Source organism: Lates calcarifer, linkage group LG17, assembly GCF_001640805.2.
Source record: "Lates calcarifer isolate ASB-BC8 linkage group LG17, TLL_Latcal_v3, whole genome shotgun sequence".
In the NCBI taxonomy this organism is placed as follows: domain Eukaryota; kingdom Metazoa; phylum Chordata; class Actinopteri; family Centropomidae; genus Lates; species Lates calcarifer.
In genome coordinates, this window is record NC_066849.1 from 14,916,193 (window position 1) to 14,936,365 (window position 20,173).

General features: G+C 39.7%; 1 protein-coding gene across 2 annotated transcripts in view; it reads left to right on the forward strand.

Annotated features, from left to right (window-relative positions):
- Positions 1 to 17,181: 17,181 nt before the first annotated feature.
- negr1 (neuronal growth regulator 1) overlaps positions 17,182 to 20,173 on the forward strand; it is a 130,270-nt gene continuing 127,278 nt past the window's right edge. Inside the window, exon 1 of one of the 2 annotated variants that reach the window (XM_018673137.2) lies at positions 17,182 to 17,619. In XM_018673137.2, coding sequence (XP_018528653.1) covers positions 17,450 to 17,619 — 170 coding nt within the window. In that variant the 5' untranslated portion in view covers positions 17,182 to 17,449. The remainder of the gene's footprint in view (positions 17,620 to 20,173) is intronic. The other variant, XM_018673138.2, reaches the window with a different exon arrangement.

The following is a 20,173-nucleotide window of genomic DNA, read 5'->3' on the forward strand; positions in this document are numbered from 1 at the left end:
TCCATCTCAGTTGGCAAATATTGCTTACATATAAGTGGTTCCACTATAGTGTGCAAGGGTGATGTGTTGAAAAAAAAAACCTCTATACCAATGGCGAATGCAAACACTTGAGCTAAAAATATAACAAAGACGGAATGATACATATGAAGAGACGAGAGAAAGATATGACAGAGAGAGAAAGGGAACAGAGACACAGAAAGACAGGGAGATTAAAAAACTGTCTAAGGGATAATAGCTGTACATATACTGCTAACATCCATATCATCCTTACAGTGAACCCGAAGAGATGAAATGCCATTACAGTAGAAATCAGTTCTGCATAAATATACGGGTGTCAAAATATGCTGCTGTTGCTGTGCTCGGCAGAAACAGTGGGTTGAGCAGTTACACTCCCCTCAAAAGCCTCTGTGTCTGTTGATTTCAGGGAGCAGTCACCTCTTTATGCTGTAGCTGCAAGAAGACACTGAACCTGTATTTTCCCATCTATGCACCCTGTGGCAGTGTTAAATTCAATGTTTCCGCTCTTATACCCTGTCTGGCAGGAGTGGGGGTTTGTTTTGAAAGATTGGGTCAAGACAGGAGCAGCTTAAGATCCCCTCCACTTAAACAGGGGGCCTAAGCGTACTCCAGACAGATCGCATACCCTGGGTAAATGATCTGTACCGGTAGCACTGTGCTTTCTGCATAAACATGGGCTCTTGTCAGCCATTTTTTTTTCGTCCCAGTCTTGCACTTGTCAAGCCTGACACAGTTTGATTAAACTTGTCAACACTCCTCATCTCCTCAGGCTTCCGACCAGTGGCGAATGCAATCACCCCGGGATGCACCCGTGGCTGCCGATCCCTACCACTCACCTTGGGTCACTCTCACAGCACTGTGCTTTGTTCCTCTACTGCCATACAGCTAACCTCAGCAGCACTGGAAACATGGCATTATCATATTATTTATGAGGGCTGGCCTTCTGGGATGCAACTCAAGCAGGAATACCAATTGAGCTCTCCTGCCGTCCTGCTCCCAGGCATGCCTCCTGGGCTAAGCACTCGCCGGTTCTCCTCCCCGGGTGGAGCGTTATCTTCAAGTTGAGGTTCAGTGGCTGCCATTTAAGCAGACACTGTGCACACACTGTAGGTGCCTTTGTCGGAGCCCTGTATTTGCAACTCAGAGGGGAACAAACTATAAACCTGATTCTTGTGTTTGAGATTGTCTTGCGCTTGGCGATTCCCAGTTAGTTTGCGTTAATATGAGGATTTGGTTAATACGTCTGAGCTTGAATGCAGCTCCCTGGTGGCAAAGCAGGGATATGATCTACTGTCTGTCTTGACTACAGACAATCCGCCAATCTGTTCACTGGGATGTGAAACACAGAGCTTTTCCCAGTGTTTGGACTGGCAGATTAGATTGTTAGCAGAAAGTCATTATTTCCAGAAAGCAGACTAATCTGCAGTGGCTGTCCGAAACGCAGACCTTTACTCTCCCTCCAGCCATGAGATACTGTTTCAGAATTCACACTGACTGAAATGACGTCAGTGTTTGAATCACATCTAACAGCATGGGGTTAACTCTATTAGTGGATAATACCTCCTGGCTTTTTGTTGGAGTTAGTTGATGAGCCTGAGGCTACATTTGATTTTTTATGCTTTAAGAACTGATCATCAGACCACATCACAATTCCTCCTCTCCAAAATACATTAATGCTGAGTTTCTGAGAATCTAGTGCTGCTAATTAAAAAATACAGATATTTCGTTATTTTGGATGTGGAAACATTACACATGCATCGGCTTTGAAATTTCCTCTGCCTCAGCAAGATAGGCTGTTTAAAACTCAACAATAACCTACAGTGTTGTACAGCAAATCGGAAGAATATCCAGAGCTTTCAAATATACAGTGTGTCTTCTGTTTTTCTTCTGTAACAAGAAATTTTGACTCTGCCTGTTTCCTTAAATAACTCGTCTGAATTAAATTTCACCTAATAAATCTGCTTGGCATACTCCGCCGGTATCTCTCAGAGTGATTGCACATGCTCCTCGAGAAAAAGGCTTTGAGTGTGTTCCTTTGCATGACAAAGAATTGGCTAAATCTGAAACATTTACATGGCTGAACAGTCAAAGTGGAAGGGACTCTTTTGTTTCTTGGCATTATTCACCGACAAAAAGGATGAATTCATTTTCTTCATTGTATGAACTTGTGCTGAGTTAAGTTGGGTGAGCAATACTTTTTCGGGGGGGGGACTGTAAAGCTCTGCCTTTTGTAGTGATTTAACCAAACTGGCTTAACTAGCACAATGAGAGAAGTATCAGATTGCTGTAATGATTTCACCAATCTTTACTCCATAATGATCCTCACTCCTGTTCCACAGCCCAATCGTAACAAACACATATCACATGTAGGCTGTATGCATTGCCACCAAGGACTGATAAATGTGTTGCAGACACATTGCACAAATTGCCTCATCCTCCTGTGAGCTTTTTTCTCCTACTGTCCTCAACCACAAAAATACAGAGAAGCGAAAGGTTGCGGGGTGGGGAGTGGCATCTTGGGAACACACTGGCCCCAGCAGCATGTCTCCTTTCATGCCTCATTCATTCACTTTATCACCTCATTAGATGAACGCGAAGGTGTGGAGGAGAAGCCTTGTCACCCTGAGACAGAAAGGGAGGAGCCGCACTCCATCTTCTCCTCCCCTGGCCCAGCTCTCTCCACTGCTATATAGCTGCATACGAGGCTAACATTGCTCGGGGGGGTGCAGGGGGTGGGGGTCGTACGCTGCCTTATGAGCACACTTCATCAGGTGACATACAGCACACATGGTTTTACTACTAGAAATTCATGGACGTGGGGGGAAATGAGCAGGCAAGGTGAAAATGCAGATTTCCTGTTATTATGTTGGTGGTTTTTTTTCATCACACGTGGAATAGCTGCGAGGAAATGTCATGCACCTCTGATATGATTAGCTATCTACGCTGTAGGAATATGGTGTCATAATATATTAATATGGGTTTTCACCCCCAGTCCTTTGTACTTTTCATTTATTCACTGCAATTTGATTTATACATTTGTTAAATAAAATTACAGTTTGTCTCATTTTATTTCTTTTGCACATTATATTTATTGATTTCATCAAACCAATTCATTCATTTAATTAAAAAATGTAATGCATCCCAGACATTCCCTTGACACTGAGTGTTTTTTTCTTTTCAGTCTATGTGATATTTTGGCTTAAAAATGGTCTAATTTAAAGAAAATTGCTCGAAAAACACAGGCTTCAAGCTACTTCAATCAAAAAACAGAAAACCCACGTTAGTCAGATTACATTAAGTGTTCACATATGAGTTGACATACACTCTATGTGCGTATATAATCCTATTCTGGTTCCACGTCTGTCTTAGCAACACAAATTCCCACTGCTGCCAGATCACCTCCGAGCCAAAAAAATAGCAATTGTGTGGATCATACTTACGGGATAAATTGCACCTACTCCCTGGTTTACAAGAGAACATCGGTCAGAGCTGCCCTGGATACATAACCCAGATGAAGCCATGCATACACACATATACATGCATGCGTGCACACACACAAACAGAAAAACCTGCAATTTGTCATTTTTTGGGGAGAACTAAAATAAGCACGTCGTGAGCAGATGTGACATTAATCACAAGTATAATCCACACTGATTTGGAAAAGGTGAGAGGACAAAGCATTGTCTTCACTGTATCACAGTGTTGCTGCGCAGAATACAAATGGAGCTTTTCATTCCATATGTCAGGGTCTCACACAGTCAGGAGAGACAGCGGTGTAATGTAAGATTTTTTTGGAGCTCTATCATTATGCTCTGCCTTTTTATTGATTTCCTCTGGCCTTGCGTTGTCTTGAATCCCCCCACTACAAATTGCCTTCATATTATTGGGATATAGCCCCAGCACAGGCCACTTCACAATTATTTATTAGACGCATACTTGGTTCAAATTGCTTTTTGCTGAGAATAAACAATAAGTAGCTCTGATGAGGGAAGATCCCTTTTGATGCCTGAGCCGTAGCCCTTATGTACCTTGAGCTTTATGTACAAATAACTACAATAAAATCTAATGCTCCGAGGTAATCTGTCCTGTACAAGTATATTATGTACATCCTTAACAATCTCCTGAGGAGACTTCTAACTCATAAATGTATCAAGAACAGGTGCCAATATTTTTGAGACTTTCCTACAAATTTTTATTTTTAACGATTTAACTGATTTGAGCGCCATCAGGTTGCCTATCACAATTCTCCTTTTCTCCAAATACTTTAATGCAGACTTTATTAGAATCTAAAATCTTTGAAATTTCCTCTTTCACAGCAAGATAAGCTATCTGAAACTCTTCTGGTTTGCAGGTGTCTGGATCTGAATATATTTTTGGGGGGTTTGCAGAGAGCGTTTTAGTTGGCCTGTCTGTCAGCGAGAACTGTATAGATTTTAGGTGTTTATTGACATGACACTCATTAAAAACTTAACCTTATGAACTGGCAAATAGCGATAGAGATGTAGAAACTGGATGACAGACTACTTTGAATTCATAAAGTGTCAAGGTCCAAACATAACTCAGTGAAAGCTCTTCCTTCAGAAGCAATTACACTGAATCATAAATTGATCTTGAAGATGAAATCTTTAAATAATTCATCATGGGCATCTGTGTTTGGCTTGTATGGAGAGGAGAAATGTCTAGTTTTTACACAGCTTATAGCTTTTCAGTTTGGAACATGGATGCAACATGTTGACCAGAGGAAAAATTGAGTGTAAGTCATTCTTGCTGCTGCAGTATCACTGATTGCTTCTTCTTTTCTTTTTCTTTTTTTTCCTTTGGTCTATTTAATCTCTGTAATTTAATGTTGTTAGCTCATTGATTTTTACTGATAAACAAATGAAGGTTTTTCTTTTGCTTTAACAAAAGCTGTCACTCCTTTGTTTTGCTTTGATCATAAAAGTAAATTAACAGAACATTAATGCGGGTAATAACATCACTGCAGCTAATGAAAATAAAATGATTTACTTGTGTGCTTGAACACGGCCAACTTGTTACTCACACTCACTTACTTTTCACTTGCTGTAATATAACTGGCAGTACCTGAATCCAGCTGAAGTTCAAGCATAAAACATTTTTTGTCTTATATATTATAAAATGAAAGATGATATTTATGTCACTTACAGGTAGGATTGTGCAAGAGAGGGAGGAGGGACAAATAGAGAGGGGATACTTGACAAATGTCAAAGTGGGATTTAAACTCTGGATTTCAGTCGTAAATGGCAATTACCTTGAGGCAGCGGGGTGTTGTATTGTGGTGAAGCGACACGATCCCTACCAGCTCCAGTGGTGCTGTTCTGTAACTCGGTTGACCTCTGACCTTTCCATGAACTGGAACAAGTGAAAAGAATGAACATTTTACTATAGACAATCAGTAATTACAATCCCCTTCTCCCTATTGATGGACCACATTGTTCCAAATTATAACTGTGTATTAACTGATCCTTATTCACTCTGAATGGAGCAGTTATTTGGTGAAAATGCCTGAATTTGTAGATTTCTGCTCCATTTAGCAGTAAAACTTCTCCTTACCTTTAAAAGTTACTGTATGTGCTTTTCTGGTAGAAAATCCTAGTTCCAATTGATGGACATGAAATGTCTTAACCTTAGATTCTGTCCTCATTAAAAATAGCAACAACAGGTACGTCCATAAAACTATTTTTGATTATTATTTTAAACCCATCAGAACACTTTGATTATGCTCCTGCCACATTTTTGGGCAGGTGGCTGGATAATTTTGAGGGTGTCTTTATGTGCCTAAAAGAGTTCAAAAATATCTATTAAATTGCGAATAATGCTATATGATGAGGAAAAGGTGTCCAATTAAACACTGAACAGGTTCAATTAAAGATATAATTGCCTTAGGCAACAAAAAAGGCTGACAGTAAGGAGAGAACGACTTGAAATAATGGTATCAAGAAGCAGCATGCATTCAGATAAGGAAGCTCCTCATTTCAGCAGTAATGTGTGTGGTCAGACTGCAAAACTAACTTTCCAGTTGAGGAAGAAAATTGGAGCTCTTGACTGTTCACAGAATACAGAGCAACTTTAATGTGGAACCCGGCAACACAGCATGCAGACGAAGAGTTAATCTATGTTCAAGGGGGGAAAAAAGTAACATCTACTCTTACAGACTTACTGATAACACAAATTAAGAGCATTTTTCATTTTTAATTAAAAGCAAGTAATTAACTTTATGTTTAATTTCTTTTTTAACTAAATTACTACTGATAGAAGCAGTGTAGGTTAATTTCAGGTAATTATTGAAAAATGCACAGGCACGACTTTGGAAATGGTTTGTTTAAAAGATGTGTGTGAAATGGCAAATGTGTGACTCCATTGTGATAGATGTGCATGTGAATACTGATGGACTCTCTGCAGAGTGTGATTATGTAATTAGTATGGCATTCACAAAATATCATAATCATCACCACTTGGTAGGTCTTTATATCATTACAAATTAGGGAATGAGTCAAACTTAGATAATTTGGTAGCTGCTTTTATCCAAAAAAAGCGCATTCAGTTTTAACATGGATGTCCTGGAGAGAATGAACTGCTCACTAAATCCCTTCCTGAGACAGCAATTGTCCAATCATTGCTTAGCAGCTGCAAGTATGCATGGTAGCCTCTGATTTCTCCACATGCTGTGTGTATGGGGCTTTAGTTAAAACAATACTCACCATTTAAATATTCAGTAATGTGTTGTCTTTTCTTTAACCTTTCCAAAACCAACAACAAAAGATGACAACTTTGACCGTTTAGTATATTCCCCCACTGTGTGGAAGCCATTTCTATTAAAGTTTGGGGTAACATTAGCAGCTCAGTCCTGCTTTCTATTGGATTTGAGCAAGTTTACACTCAGGCAGACCTAGTTTGAGCAGTATGTAGCCTTTAACTATATATAATAAGAGTTCTTTATGATACTTGTTTTTATAACAAGTCAGCTTGAAACATTAAAAAATAAAAGTGATAATGTGCTCAAGTAACTCACTGACCTAAAGTTATCTTAAATATCTAGGTAAAAACCAATGATTAAACCAACAATATCAGCTGACAAAATTGCTAGTCATTGGCTATGAAATGAGAAGACTGCTTTAATAATAATGCACAAACTTTATGTGTGAGACTGTACAGAAACAATAATAACCCTTTCCCTGACAGTGTTAGCGGCATGTTACATTAGATAGGACCACAAAACAAGTCATTTCTTGAAGCATGTCTGACTCAGTGAGTGAAAAATATCTAGAAGCTCAAGTGTCAGGTGGGGAAAAGCTTCAGTATATCTGATTAAAAAGAAAGCTATTAAAGTTTATTTCACCAGGAGCAATGATTTCAGTCATTTAATAACCTCATGAAACCTCACTGTCTCCTCTCATGGAGCTTGATATTCATTTTAGAGGCATGCCAAGCACTGTACTCAGCAAATACTGTATGTTCACACAGGATGCCTCAGTCACATTCTTCATGGATTAGGCCTCATCTACTATCAGTGATCAAGGATTAGCGATCTAATCTGGTATACAATCACACACAAAGGCAGATGGAACGATTAGCAAACTACACTTGAGCAGGTTTTCACCAATCTTTCCTCAGCGCATTGACATCATTCTACTTCACAGTCAAACTTCCCATGTTTTCACACAGGTTGCCTCACAAATCCGTGTAGACTGCGGTGTTATTTCTCCTTGAGTGGTGGGCCACATAGAGCAGGGACCTCCCTCAGGAGATAGAGAGCATTTCATTTCACACTGACACGTTCACCTCTATCCTCACCATCCCGCTGAGGGTTGCCGGGGTTGTCAACCGTGGGGAAATGAAAGAGGAGCTCAAGCTTTCGCCCGAGTCAAAACAACGTGAAAACTACATTTGTGACCACAGAGCAAAACTGGTAACAAAATCGCTTGGATCTCTCCAGTTGGGAAAGTTATTCATATTGTTGTACTTCAGTGTCCCTGTTCTATCTCTTGCTCAGTTTTGCTGCAAAATAGCCTGAGGAATTATATCACCCTTAAGCAAAGGGTAAACACAGGGGGTATAAAAAGACAAGTTTTGCTGTATAGGAGGAATAAAACTGTAATGGCTTGTTTCATTCCCCCTTCGTATTTAGATGCAAGGGGTGAACAATATACTGTAGCTTTGTTTGTCTTTGGTCAAGTCAGGGTCAGCCTTCCAATAAAGCACACATGGGGGCTGGTGGCAGTCAAATAAATTGGATTTTATATGCTTGCCGTGAATATAAGGCTCATCCAATCTGGAGACTGCTCTGCAGTTTTTAGAGCATTCATGATACCCTCAGGCTTTTCATCTCCGGCAAAGCTTTGGCATATCACTTCTCATTATTTCTTGCTGAATCTTCCAATCTAACCAATTCTAGGTAAAATATGACACATCCACTGTTCTCTTGGGGGTTGAATTTGTGAGGTACGATGGGCCACAGAAGAAAAAAAGTATTAAGGCATTAGGTTTTGTTTCCTGAGCTATTTATTCACATTATATGCTCTTTTCTTATTCCCCTTAACATTCATTCATCTGTTAATGAGCAGGAAGCCGTTAGTTCTTTGTCATTCTGGGTACATAAGGTGATAGCTTTTTTATTCAATTATAGACTCTTTTTTTTTTATCACATTAGACGGCATATTTGGTTGTTTATTTACATCTGTTTGTAGAAGCTGTTTGTAATAATCCATCGAAATATTATTTCGTGCCTGTAATTGGATTCATAAATGTCCACTGAATTTTTGAGAGGAAAATTCTCCTCTCTTGCTGTTGATGAAATATGTTAAAAAGCAGGAGATGAGCCCACACAGTAAACAAATTTGCACAATGTGTAGTCATACCCCCCCTTCTCAAATGAACACGTAGAGGAGATCCTCTGCTTATTTTGATATGATTGGCAATTGTTGAAATGCACACAAGCTCATCCAATAATCAAATGGACTTGTTTTTGAAGAACACAGATGGACCTCATTGTTTCTCATATTGATAAAATACAAAATATTGCTAATGATGTACACAAAGCTGCTAATGAGCAGCCAGTCAGATGTCCTTTTTGGTATGCATAAGGCTATGCAGGTAGTTAGAGCAGAGGCTCTAGAGGTGTGGTAGGTAATCTATTTCTCTGTGCCAGAAGGTCAGACAGATTAAACCCTGCTATGAAGATCCCAGTTTTCCATGACAGCTGTCTGCAGGGGAGCCGCACAGCTCTAAAACTGAACTCTCAATGAGATGTAAAATTAACTTCCTGTCTTCTGGTGTGAAGGTCATGCTTTTGTACCAAAAAGAACAGCCGCTCACTGTAACCAATGCATTTTTCGAGGTCCACATTCAAAGGGGTGAGACTGGAGCCAAAAAGGCTGAGTGAATTGTGAAACCAGTCAAGGGACACTTCTTTTGATGAAGTGTACATTTGCATGTCACAATCATCAAGGATTAGATCTAATTAAGTCTACTGCAGAAATGTAGAGTTTTGGTCATCATTTCAATTGGACATAAAATGACATCTGTTTTCAAAAATATGAATTTTAGTGCCGTAAGTGCTACATTACCAGATTCACCCTGAGCTCTATTATGTAAGAGTTATCTTTTGCCGTCTGGTATTGAATGAGAAAAATCACCCTTGGGTGATAATATTTTCTCTCCCTCATTTCATTCACTACTCACGCTGTATTTAAACTTAGCTACTCTTATCGTTGTCATTTTTCATTGAAATAATCATAGATAAAGGTGACTCCCATTGACAATATTACCACTATTAATGTTATTTCTGTTCTGATGGTTTTGAAATTATAGATTTGGTCCTTTTCATTGTAATAATCTTTGTAATAATGATATTCAACAGCTCGGGACAACTGCTTCAACCTTTAGCCAGTCAGCAATTCCACCTTAAACTAGATACCCCCTTAAAAAGGGCTCAATACTGAGTGATTATCTTTAATGACCTTGGTTGTTGTTCGGAATACCTTAAAAGGTCACATCTATCAAGGTGCTAGGATTAATTTCCAACAAATTAAATTTGTTGGTGACATTTAAACTATTTCATTGCGCAAGATGTTATTTGAAGCACATAAACTAAAGACATGTTTTTGTAATATTTGAAGCAAACAAGATAACAGAGCAGCATTTGTTTTTGATTTATAGCATTTGCGGGTTAAGATGCACACGGGAAAATGGTCATATTAATATGAGCATTTATGTTTTTGCTGTGATTTGCATATTCCTTTCATCACAATGAAATCCTAAGCAAAATCTGTTTATTTTGAAAGACTCCCTTCCTCTGGTTACAATGAGAGAACAATTGCAGTCTCAGCGAAAGCAAAGTGGAGTTCTCCACAGGTGATCTCCTCCACTGACTCAAGATTCATTTTCTTCACCAACTGCACCAAGCAGCCTGAGATAAAGACATTAAAGCAGAGCTATCCAGGTAACAATGAAGAGAGGAAAACTGTTACGATCCAAACTTTTTTCCATAAAAGAATCAACTGCTGCCAGGGTTGCTTGGTGCAATATTAATACTGCCTCCAGGCTCAACGCGCTCCAGTCAAAGAAACGTCTGCAGCAGTCGACAGCATCAGTGAAGAAGATTGTGATGTTACGCTGCTGTTTTGGTCACAGACAAGGTCAGGAATGTATTTGAAATAGAGATGATAATGAAAAATGAAGATTAAAACCTGGTGAGTGACAATCAAATCAGCTTCAATGTGCAGCCCTCACAACAGAACACTATTGCACATACACCTGTATCAGCTTAAAGGAATAATTCCTCCAAAATATGTATTACAAGGATAAGTTTGGAATTAAATGGTGTTTATTCTCACTTTTGCTAAAGCCACTGCTTTTTTGTGGTCACATTGGGAATCTGGCCCAATGTTGTTAGGAGCTGATGCTAAAGATCTGACTTCTTGCAGACATCCAGTGGTGGCACCAAACGTCACAGGAAAACCAAACAGCTAGTTTGTTGTATTGTCTGAGTGACCATAGGAAGTGTGATAGAGTTAAATAATACAGTAGCTTATTTTATTTTTTGTGGCTTATTTTATTTCAGTTTTCTTTCAGCTTCAAATCAGTTGGGACTAAATCTTATTCGAGAGCAGTGTGCTTGGTCTTGACTAAAACTAGACTAAAATGTGGGCAACTAATCTTCTGAAAAAAAGTCTAAACTGTTTGTGGTTTTCTTTGGCAAAGAGAAGTAAAATGTCAAGAGTTTTAGTGGGCTAAAAACGGACTAAAATGGATAAGGCTGACTAAATATGACCTAAACTAACATGGACTTTTTTATCTTAAGGACTACTGAATCTACAAATAGCTGACAAAACAACACTATTCATTAGAGACACTGTGCTTGCAAATGAGATGCTTAATATAGTACTAAAATGGTAACATAAAAGGCACCATACAAAAGGAAGGCTGAGTACCCTGGCAGCACTAGCAGCATAATAAGAATAAAGAATATTCTCTTAGTTGTTACAGCTTTCAGCAACAATCACTAACACATTTATAGTCTGGAAAGTGCTCTCCAAAGTTCATCGACATCCATTCAGTGATATTGTACTACAGCAACCAATACAGCACAACTAACTGAAGAGTACTTTCTAGGGTGATTGCTCAGCTAAAACTTCTTTCTGTACGAGTACCTTTTCCATCCAGTAATTCTGCTCAAAGCAGCTTGATAGATGACTAAAAGATTTGTTTTTTTGCTAGGAAATGAATCACAACAGCAGACCATGGTTCCCCACATTGTAGCCCCCTAAGAGTCGCTTTAAGTAATTTATGATTTTGGATCGACCTTGTATCAGCGACCAAAGATTTGCGACAACACACAGCAGTCTCTGGCAGAGCTCACTGCGGCCTCTAAGTGAAAGGCATATAGTATGAATCACATTTTCATGATAGAAGGAGTGAGGTGGATAATTGGAGCAGGAATCCAAGAGCAGGGTCAAGCAAAGAGGAGATGTATCACAGCATAAACAATATTACTACATCATTTACAGTTCTGGCTGGATAATGAAATGAGTTGCTGCACTGGTGCTATGCTGAATCTTTCTTTACATCCATTTAAGTTGTGATTGTAATGGATCAGTTTGCAAAAAGTACACATTGCTCTAAAATTTCAGTATTCAACACAAGGAACGTTGCAACAGATTTTATTATGACATGTCATTTTAAAAGTTCCTTCGAAGAAACAGTGGTTTGAAGGACTTAATCACAGACTCTCAACATTTACCCAGTGTAACAAAATCTTTTTGGTGGATACAGAGAGGGTTGGGGGGTGGGGGGTGGGGGGCTTTGCCATGCTAGCTCACACAATCAAAGAAAACAAACAGGAGCTGCTGCTTTGCCTGTGGCTGGTGTTTGAGCAGAACATAAAAAAGAAAACCTAGGGAGTGGGAAGGCAGCGTTATACTTCCTTTCCCACACAGTGAGGTTCTTAGATGATTTACGCTGCTGTGCAAACAAAGAACTTTGTTCATAACACTAAATAAATTTAGTTAGACGGAAGACATGTACAAGAAAAATATGTGTCTATTAAAGAGTACAGGTGACAAAATTACAGTGAAAGATTATTACAAAAATGCCTGCACGCTCGTGAGTCATCACGTCTGAGTTATCCGTCCGATTCCACTGATCAGTATTTTTCATAATAACAGTGGATCAAATTACTAATGTGTAGTGTGAACGGGGTCGCTTGCAGAAATGGACCCTCACAGAATTACTGCCAAATCTTGAAGCACTTTTTTCTTATGTCCCATAGATTTTCACTCTATTGTGGATCAGTCAACTCCCATCAGCTGTGCTTCCAGCTGCAGCAGACAGCTGTTCTAAGCAAAAGACATTCTGATAAACCCACTGTCCTCTGCACTCAACCTTGTAGTTGTATATAATAAAGTCATTTTTGTTTATCTAAGACAACTACATGTTGTTTTATGATATTCTTAGTAATAAAAGTCTTAGAAATAACACATCTGTCCGCTTATGATCAGTAAATGATCAGTTTAGTGTTCCAAAACGTTCATATGTGGCTTTATCCACTGTTGGTTCCCAGAGTCTCATTATTATGTAGCCTAAAGCCTACTTGGTACACCACGGACCACTCTGCTTCCTGCCAACTGGGCACTCAACTGTTCTAGACAGCTGCTTCACATTTAAGTGACGAGAATTAACAAGAAACTACAGTATGTCCTATAAAGATGTCAGTGATGTTGCAGCGTTGCTCATTCTCCACATATTTTGTGACAAGATGAACTTTTCACTCTTTTAATTTTGCCTGTCTGTGCTGTTGCAGCACAGTCTAGAGAGAGCTCATTGTTAAACGCCACTCTCGGGGCAAGAAAGATCTGTTTCTTGCTATATTTAATGACTCTGGAGAGCTTTTTGAACTATTCACCACGTATGAAATGTGGTAGGTGCTGTCTGAAAGTACAAATCAGTTATGACTCATGAGCGCTGTAGGTTTTGTCCCACATGGGCAGTGCAGGAAAAGCAAAGAAAGGAAAGGCTCAAAATAAATCACTGCTTGAGGGCTACATATATCAAACTCCATAGTTCATTCAAAATGAGTTTTGTCCACTATATCTACGTTAGAAATGTGGATTTGGACTTTGACAGTAAGGTACAGTCTGAGAAATGCAATACATTACTCTCTGTACAGACAAGTGGCAGTTGTTGAACTATACCATAATGGAATTTCTTATGTGAAGAACTCAGGGCAAAAGCAAGGGCATTTAGGTTTCCTTGTTTCGAATTTCCTAGAGAGTCAGGTCAGCCGTTTTTGAAAGCTGTGGTTGTCATAGTTGAGATGGTGTCACTTTTGAATTTGCAGGTAGACACATCCAGTCCATATATATATATATATATATATATATATATATATATATATATATATATATATATATAACTGCAATTCTCTGCTCCTCTGTTAACATCACATACAACAGCTTTCCGAAAGCTTTAAAATCTCTAAATCACAGGCCACCCTGTCAAACGTTTATCAAACCATCTTCGTGCTGTGGGGGAACCTTTACACTTTGACACACTTTATTCTCCTTCATTGAAATGTCAGTAAAATATAATTAATTTCTGTTTTGTGCGGGACATTGTCTACCGCTTTTAAATTAAGGTGGCCCCGCTGGAGCCTTTTGCCTTTATTTTTGGAGGCATCAGTGCAGGGAGGAGACTCACTGCAGCGCAAACCTCATGACCAGCTGCTGATAAGAAGCTGTGGAGGAGTTTCGATGCCCTCTGTTTCACTGCTGTGAAAAGACATGTTGATATTAATCGCTTTATACTTTTGTTTGAAAAGTGTAGAAGTTGTCCATCTTAAGATGTTGATTTTCTGTTCTAAATCAGAGGATGTCAAGTGAAATGTGAATGAATAATTTAGATAATTAGTGAATTTACTGGGACTACATTGTTAATTAATGCATTACATCATTCTTTTTTAAAATTACACAATTATTTAATTGATTAAAATACAGCCTTTTTAGAGTAAATTTAGGTTTAAAACATGTATCCATTGAATGTGAGATCAATTATGCTTTCATTTTCCCTCATGGATCTTTCTTATGTCCTATAAACTCAGGGCTGCAGGGATGCATTTAATGGGACTGCTCAGCATTCCTATTTCGATGTTTGTTGTGATCGATTGGCACACTTCCCTGCTGGATGTCATCCATTATCATAATAGCCAACCAAATCACTATTACAGAAAAATGACCTTGCACTTAACTACTTCAGGAAACAATAGCTTTCAATATGCTGCATTACTCATGTTAAATTAGGCCCATAAACTGAAGTTGGTATTGTATTCAAAACCAAATATACCTGAACAAAACAGTGTGACAACATGCAATAAAACAGCCCAAAAAAGCAATAAAGGTTCTTTGCTGGGGCTTTTTGGTTCAGGCTCATCATTCACTCAGAACAGTCAAAATAAGGCAGCATATGCTCCAGTGGTTTTTGCCACAATGTTAGCATACAATTAAGACAATAACTGCAGTTTTAATGCTGCAGATAGTCTCCATAACCACTCAAATAGACACACAAACAAATCCTTCACACCTGGGTTAATGCTTCACTTATATGGATGCTGCTGACACTGTGAGGTAGTATATATTTAAATCTATCAGGGAAACATGTTGTCGTGAGAAAACTGGTCATTTTTTTATGTGTCACTTCATTCACTTCCCAATAAAAGCAAATTGCTGGTTATGAAAACTGAAAGAAATGTCTGAGGTGTCCATTACTCAACATGTCGTGATAGTCCAACGCCTGATCTCTTTCATCTTGTTCATAATTCCTGAGGTTATTATGAGTTGAATATTAGAGGCTGCCACTCCCCCCCACCCTGCACAGTGCACACTACAACACTAAATGGAGTCATTGTAATTATAGCTTTCATGCATGGGAAGGTACATTTTCTGAGGTAATTTGAAGGGCTCAGAGAAAATGAAAAAAAAAAAAAAAATCAGTGTTGTGACTGACAAGAGAAGGATGGAAAATATCTCGGCCTGAAACACCTCTGTCACATAACCACAGTGTAAGAATTTGTATTGATGGTATTATCACAGCTATTAACAGTAGAGGGAGCTTCAGTTATGCAAATTAGAACTGTGTTTGTGACAAGATGAACTTTTCACTCCCCCTATTTTAATGCTGCTTGTCATGGAACATTGGTTGTTGACTCATTTCCAACACAGTGAAATGTCCCTTGTAACCTCTGGAAACCAGTTTTCCTGGCTCTCTGTCACAGCCAGGCCTGCAAACAGAAATGTGCTCCAACTCCTACTCTCTCATACCACTGTGATAAACAACTTATCTCCTCAGGTGAGATAATAACCAAAGATGAAAAGGGAACTCTCAAAGAACCCGAGAATGAATCTACGGAAGATCAAGGTTCCTTTCCTGATTTTACACCAAAGGCAAGGAAATAGCACAGAGCTTGCCTCGGTGTAAAAACTGAAGCAAACCTTTCAGGGGTTCATAGTCACTCACCCCATTTAATTTCAATGGAGCAGCTTCAGACAGTGCATCTTGATAACATCACAGACTGCAATCTTAGACTCTGTGGCCTGTGAGATAAGATTTTAAGATAAGATAGCATGAAACTGTATTGACTTTTTGAAAAAAAAATCAACAAAGGAAGGTTTTATACAGGATTCAGAAATAAAAGAAGAGGATACTTTATATAAACTCAAAACTGGAAAATATCATCAGTAATAAAACACCAAATAAACACTACTAATACTGATTGCATGAATGAAAAATAACAATATGGATTAACAGCTGTTACTTGAAAATTTTACTTGAATAGTAATCACCAAATTAGAATATCCCCCACAGCTGTAAAATCTTAAGTATTTTAAGCACATGTTTTCTGAAATACTGACTGCTTGGTTTAATGTTTTATGATTGCAATTCAAGAAAAAATCCACCAAGAAGTTTTGCTAATGTTATGTTTGTTACAAGCACATGTGTCATCTGCAATAATTCAGTGGCGCCATGCCAACATGTCACCTCGGAGAAATGTATGTCATTTCCATGGCTACGGCTGTACAGTCTGTTAAGTATTATGTAGGCTAAGTCAAAAGGCTTAGAGCAGCATAATGCAGGGGGTTACTGCTCTAAAACAAACTTTGCAAGTCCCCTGTGTACCTCGGTGTGTGAGAGAGCTCCCACATGCCTGCCTCCCTTAATGAAATAATATAAAATATTCCAAAGGAGACTTATAATAATGTCTAATGTCAATGTAATTGTATTTTGTCGATTTTTTTAAAATTGAAAATAAATTACACATTTTACATGCGTAATTGACAACATAAAATGATGCTCCTTTGCACATTAGTTTCCTGTGATATGTTTTTGTATCAGACTAAAATCTTTTCCAGAGTTCTCCTGTGGGATATACACCTGCGTCACCATCAGTGAGCTCCATTTTCACCAAATACTCAGATTGCTCATTTCCTTATGGGGAATAAATAGGGGGTGGTTCTCCAGTCGATATTTTTAATTGCTCCTGGGTTGTATCAATACCTACCGGTTTTACTGCTCCATCACGAGCCACTGGGAACGGGTTGCCCGGGAAACGGCCGCATGGCAACAGGATCAGAGCCTGGGGGTTGTCTGCTTCTAGGTCTGCTCCCATTTTACATCGCATTTCCTCACTAGATGGTGTGCAAGCCACTGGAGAGTACACTTCCCCGCACAGTAGTGGGCTCTACATCCAGCAAAAACAAACCTGGGAAAACTATACAGCGGACAATTTCTTCACGGGGCTCCGAGGAGGAAAAGTGTGGAAATAAAGCGTCGTTCGAGGGAAGGTTTTCTTTTTTAAGCTAACCACCTCTGTTTTTTTAGCATCAAGAATACTTGGGAAGAGCGACAACAATATACAGCTGTGATGGACATAATGATTGCGGTGCAGGATGCTTGTGTCTCCGGTCAGTGGCTTACTGCGATAATTCTCAGCCTGTGCTGCTTTCTGCCGTCCTGTTTGCCCGCTGGACAAACTGTGGACTATTCCTCGGTCGAAAGTGTGGTCAGCAGACAAGGCGACACGGCTCTACTGAGGTAAAAAAACAAGCTAACACAACTTCACTTTCTCCCGCTCACACTCTCCACTCTCTCCGCCGGAGTTCCCTCAGCTCCGTCAGCTAAAAGACTCCGACCGCAACACACTCTTTTAACACCAGTTCATCGTTTTAAACGTGTCTGTTAACTACTTTTGAAGAAGGCGCTTGTCAGCCAGCGCCTGCGGTAAACACACAATAGGTCATTTTCCCTCCATCCCGTCCTTGTTTTCGCCTGACAGGGGGGGCGGTCAGTGCAGCGGCTGCCGCTACGCAGGACGCTGCTGCTCTTGCGACAAGTGTAGCTCGGCTGGTAACGGCAAAGTTTTCTAACATACTTTCCCTGTGTGTACATCATCCGACAAAGATGATGTGTTGTTTTTTGGGGTGTGTTTGATTTTATAGCCGTTCGTAAATGGGACGGTATCGTTTGAATGACCATATTAGCCTACCACATCGCTTATGTAATTTGGTTACATTAGGTTCGTTGTCTCCCGCTGTTGCAAACGCTAAGCGTGCTAAACAAGGAGCATAATATAATATTAATAATAATAATTTTTTTAAAATACAGAGCCCAGCGTGCTATCTTGAGCGCTGTTCATCAGCTTTTACTGAATGCACACTGTGATGTCGCAGTTTCAAAACGAGGCTGAAGAGTGTCTGTGTGGCCGCTGTTGATCAGAAATCGAGTTATGTCAATGTCTCTCCCCCCATCTTCCCTCCCCTCCCTCCATTCATCCTCCCTCTATCACGTAGGCTACGGTGCCAGCTGCACAGGTAGTTGCCCATTAAGGACTAAATTAACTGGCGTGGGCGTGGTTTGGACCAGTGCACTAAGCTGTATGAAACAGCAACATTATATTCTTTTATTTAAGCATATAATCAAAAACACCATTAAAACAGTCACCCAAGAAATAGCTTACAGATGAAACGATATGATGATGTACTGCACAAGTGTTAGAAAAATAGTCTGACTCTAATTACATACAAGTATGTGGTCTATTTCAGTGTTTCATAAAATTCAAAACTCTTTGATGCACACAAAACACAGCAAAAGAAAGATGCAAAATCTTTGGAGGACTCTGATAATATCTTGTTCTAACAATATCAAATATCCGCTTTGATGGCTCTGTGGAAAGGCTGAGAGGGGGGCGGGACTGCCCCATTTCAATATGAATTCTGTGGATGTTGACTGTGAGAGATGCTGGGTGTGGACCTGAATACAGAGCAGCTAACTGTGTAAAGTTCTCCTCAGCCTGGCATGTAGTCACTTGTTTCATGCTTGATTGTCGAAGGGCTGGACATAAGGTCATCATGTGTGGCTGTAGATGGGTGTCATGTTTGGAGGATGTGTTGGTGTTGATCACAGAATCACAGTGGCAGCAGCTTCAGGTGGGGTGGGGGGGTGTACTCACTATTTTTACCATGTTCCCCTCCATGCCCAAGGGCCGTCCAGTCAAAGAGACTTACACCTCCGTCTGTCTCTTTACAGGGGGCGTCTAATTCCCTGGTGTTAGTCTGGGTTGGCTGTGATCAGTGGCAGAAGCTTTGCCTGAATCCCGATGGTTTATTGGACCAGAGATCATGCCTGTGTTATGAATCAGCTCAATAAACAAGTTGCCTCCCACCCCCTGAATAAGGCAACACTCTCCACAAGCAGGTCATCATCTCAGCAAATGCTGTCGAGAAATCTAGGAAATGGATAGAGAAAATGCTTTCATTGCCGGTCTCTTATAGTTAATTAACAGGTTATTCAGCACTTGCTGTAATTATTCACTGGCTGCGTGAAGGTGTGAAGGTATCACTTTGTCATGCTTGTACCTGTTGACCCAATAGAAATTTTAAACCTCTTAAACTGCTCCACTTGCTTGTCTGGTTTGCATCTAATTGCAAAACACTGTCATCACCAAAGTGATGACAAAGGCCCACTTAAGTTTTGGTAGAGTCATTTTTCTCAAACCACTAGCAACCATGGCCCCTTTCTGTTTTTTTCATTGGTCTTGAGGGCCAGGCATCAAAGCATGAAACATTTCTTTTAGGAAGTCAGAGCAGAAAACAGTGCCCGTTTGTTGAGTTTCTCTGTTGTCAAGACCCCTGACTATTAGAGGGCAATTTTGCCATGCCCCAGAGCTGATTGCTGGCTAAAAAATGTGAGCATTCTCAAATACTGACAAACCCAGAAGCATGCAATTAGTCACTGCCTTTGGATTATGGAGTGGCTCTCGAGAGGTGCGACCACTGTCATATGTTCATTTCCCCCCACCTCTTCAATTCTTAGTGCTGCATTGCTGCTGCCCTGATTCATGTCGGACAGCGGGTCCACATCAATTAAGTGATTTAAGGCTCTTGAAGATGAGGAATGGTGCAGATGTGTATCATCACCCTGTTAATCTTGTTTGATTACTAAAAGCTCAGCCATTTTCAGCCTCTAACAAAAGGCCCTTGTATTCAACATGAGTTTCAGTGCTGCTGCTTCAAAGCGTCTTACTTGGATGCATTCAAGTTATGCACATATGCTGCATTTTTTTACATACTGGAAATCCTTGAGCTTCCAT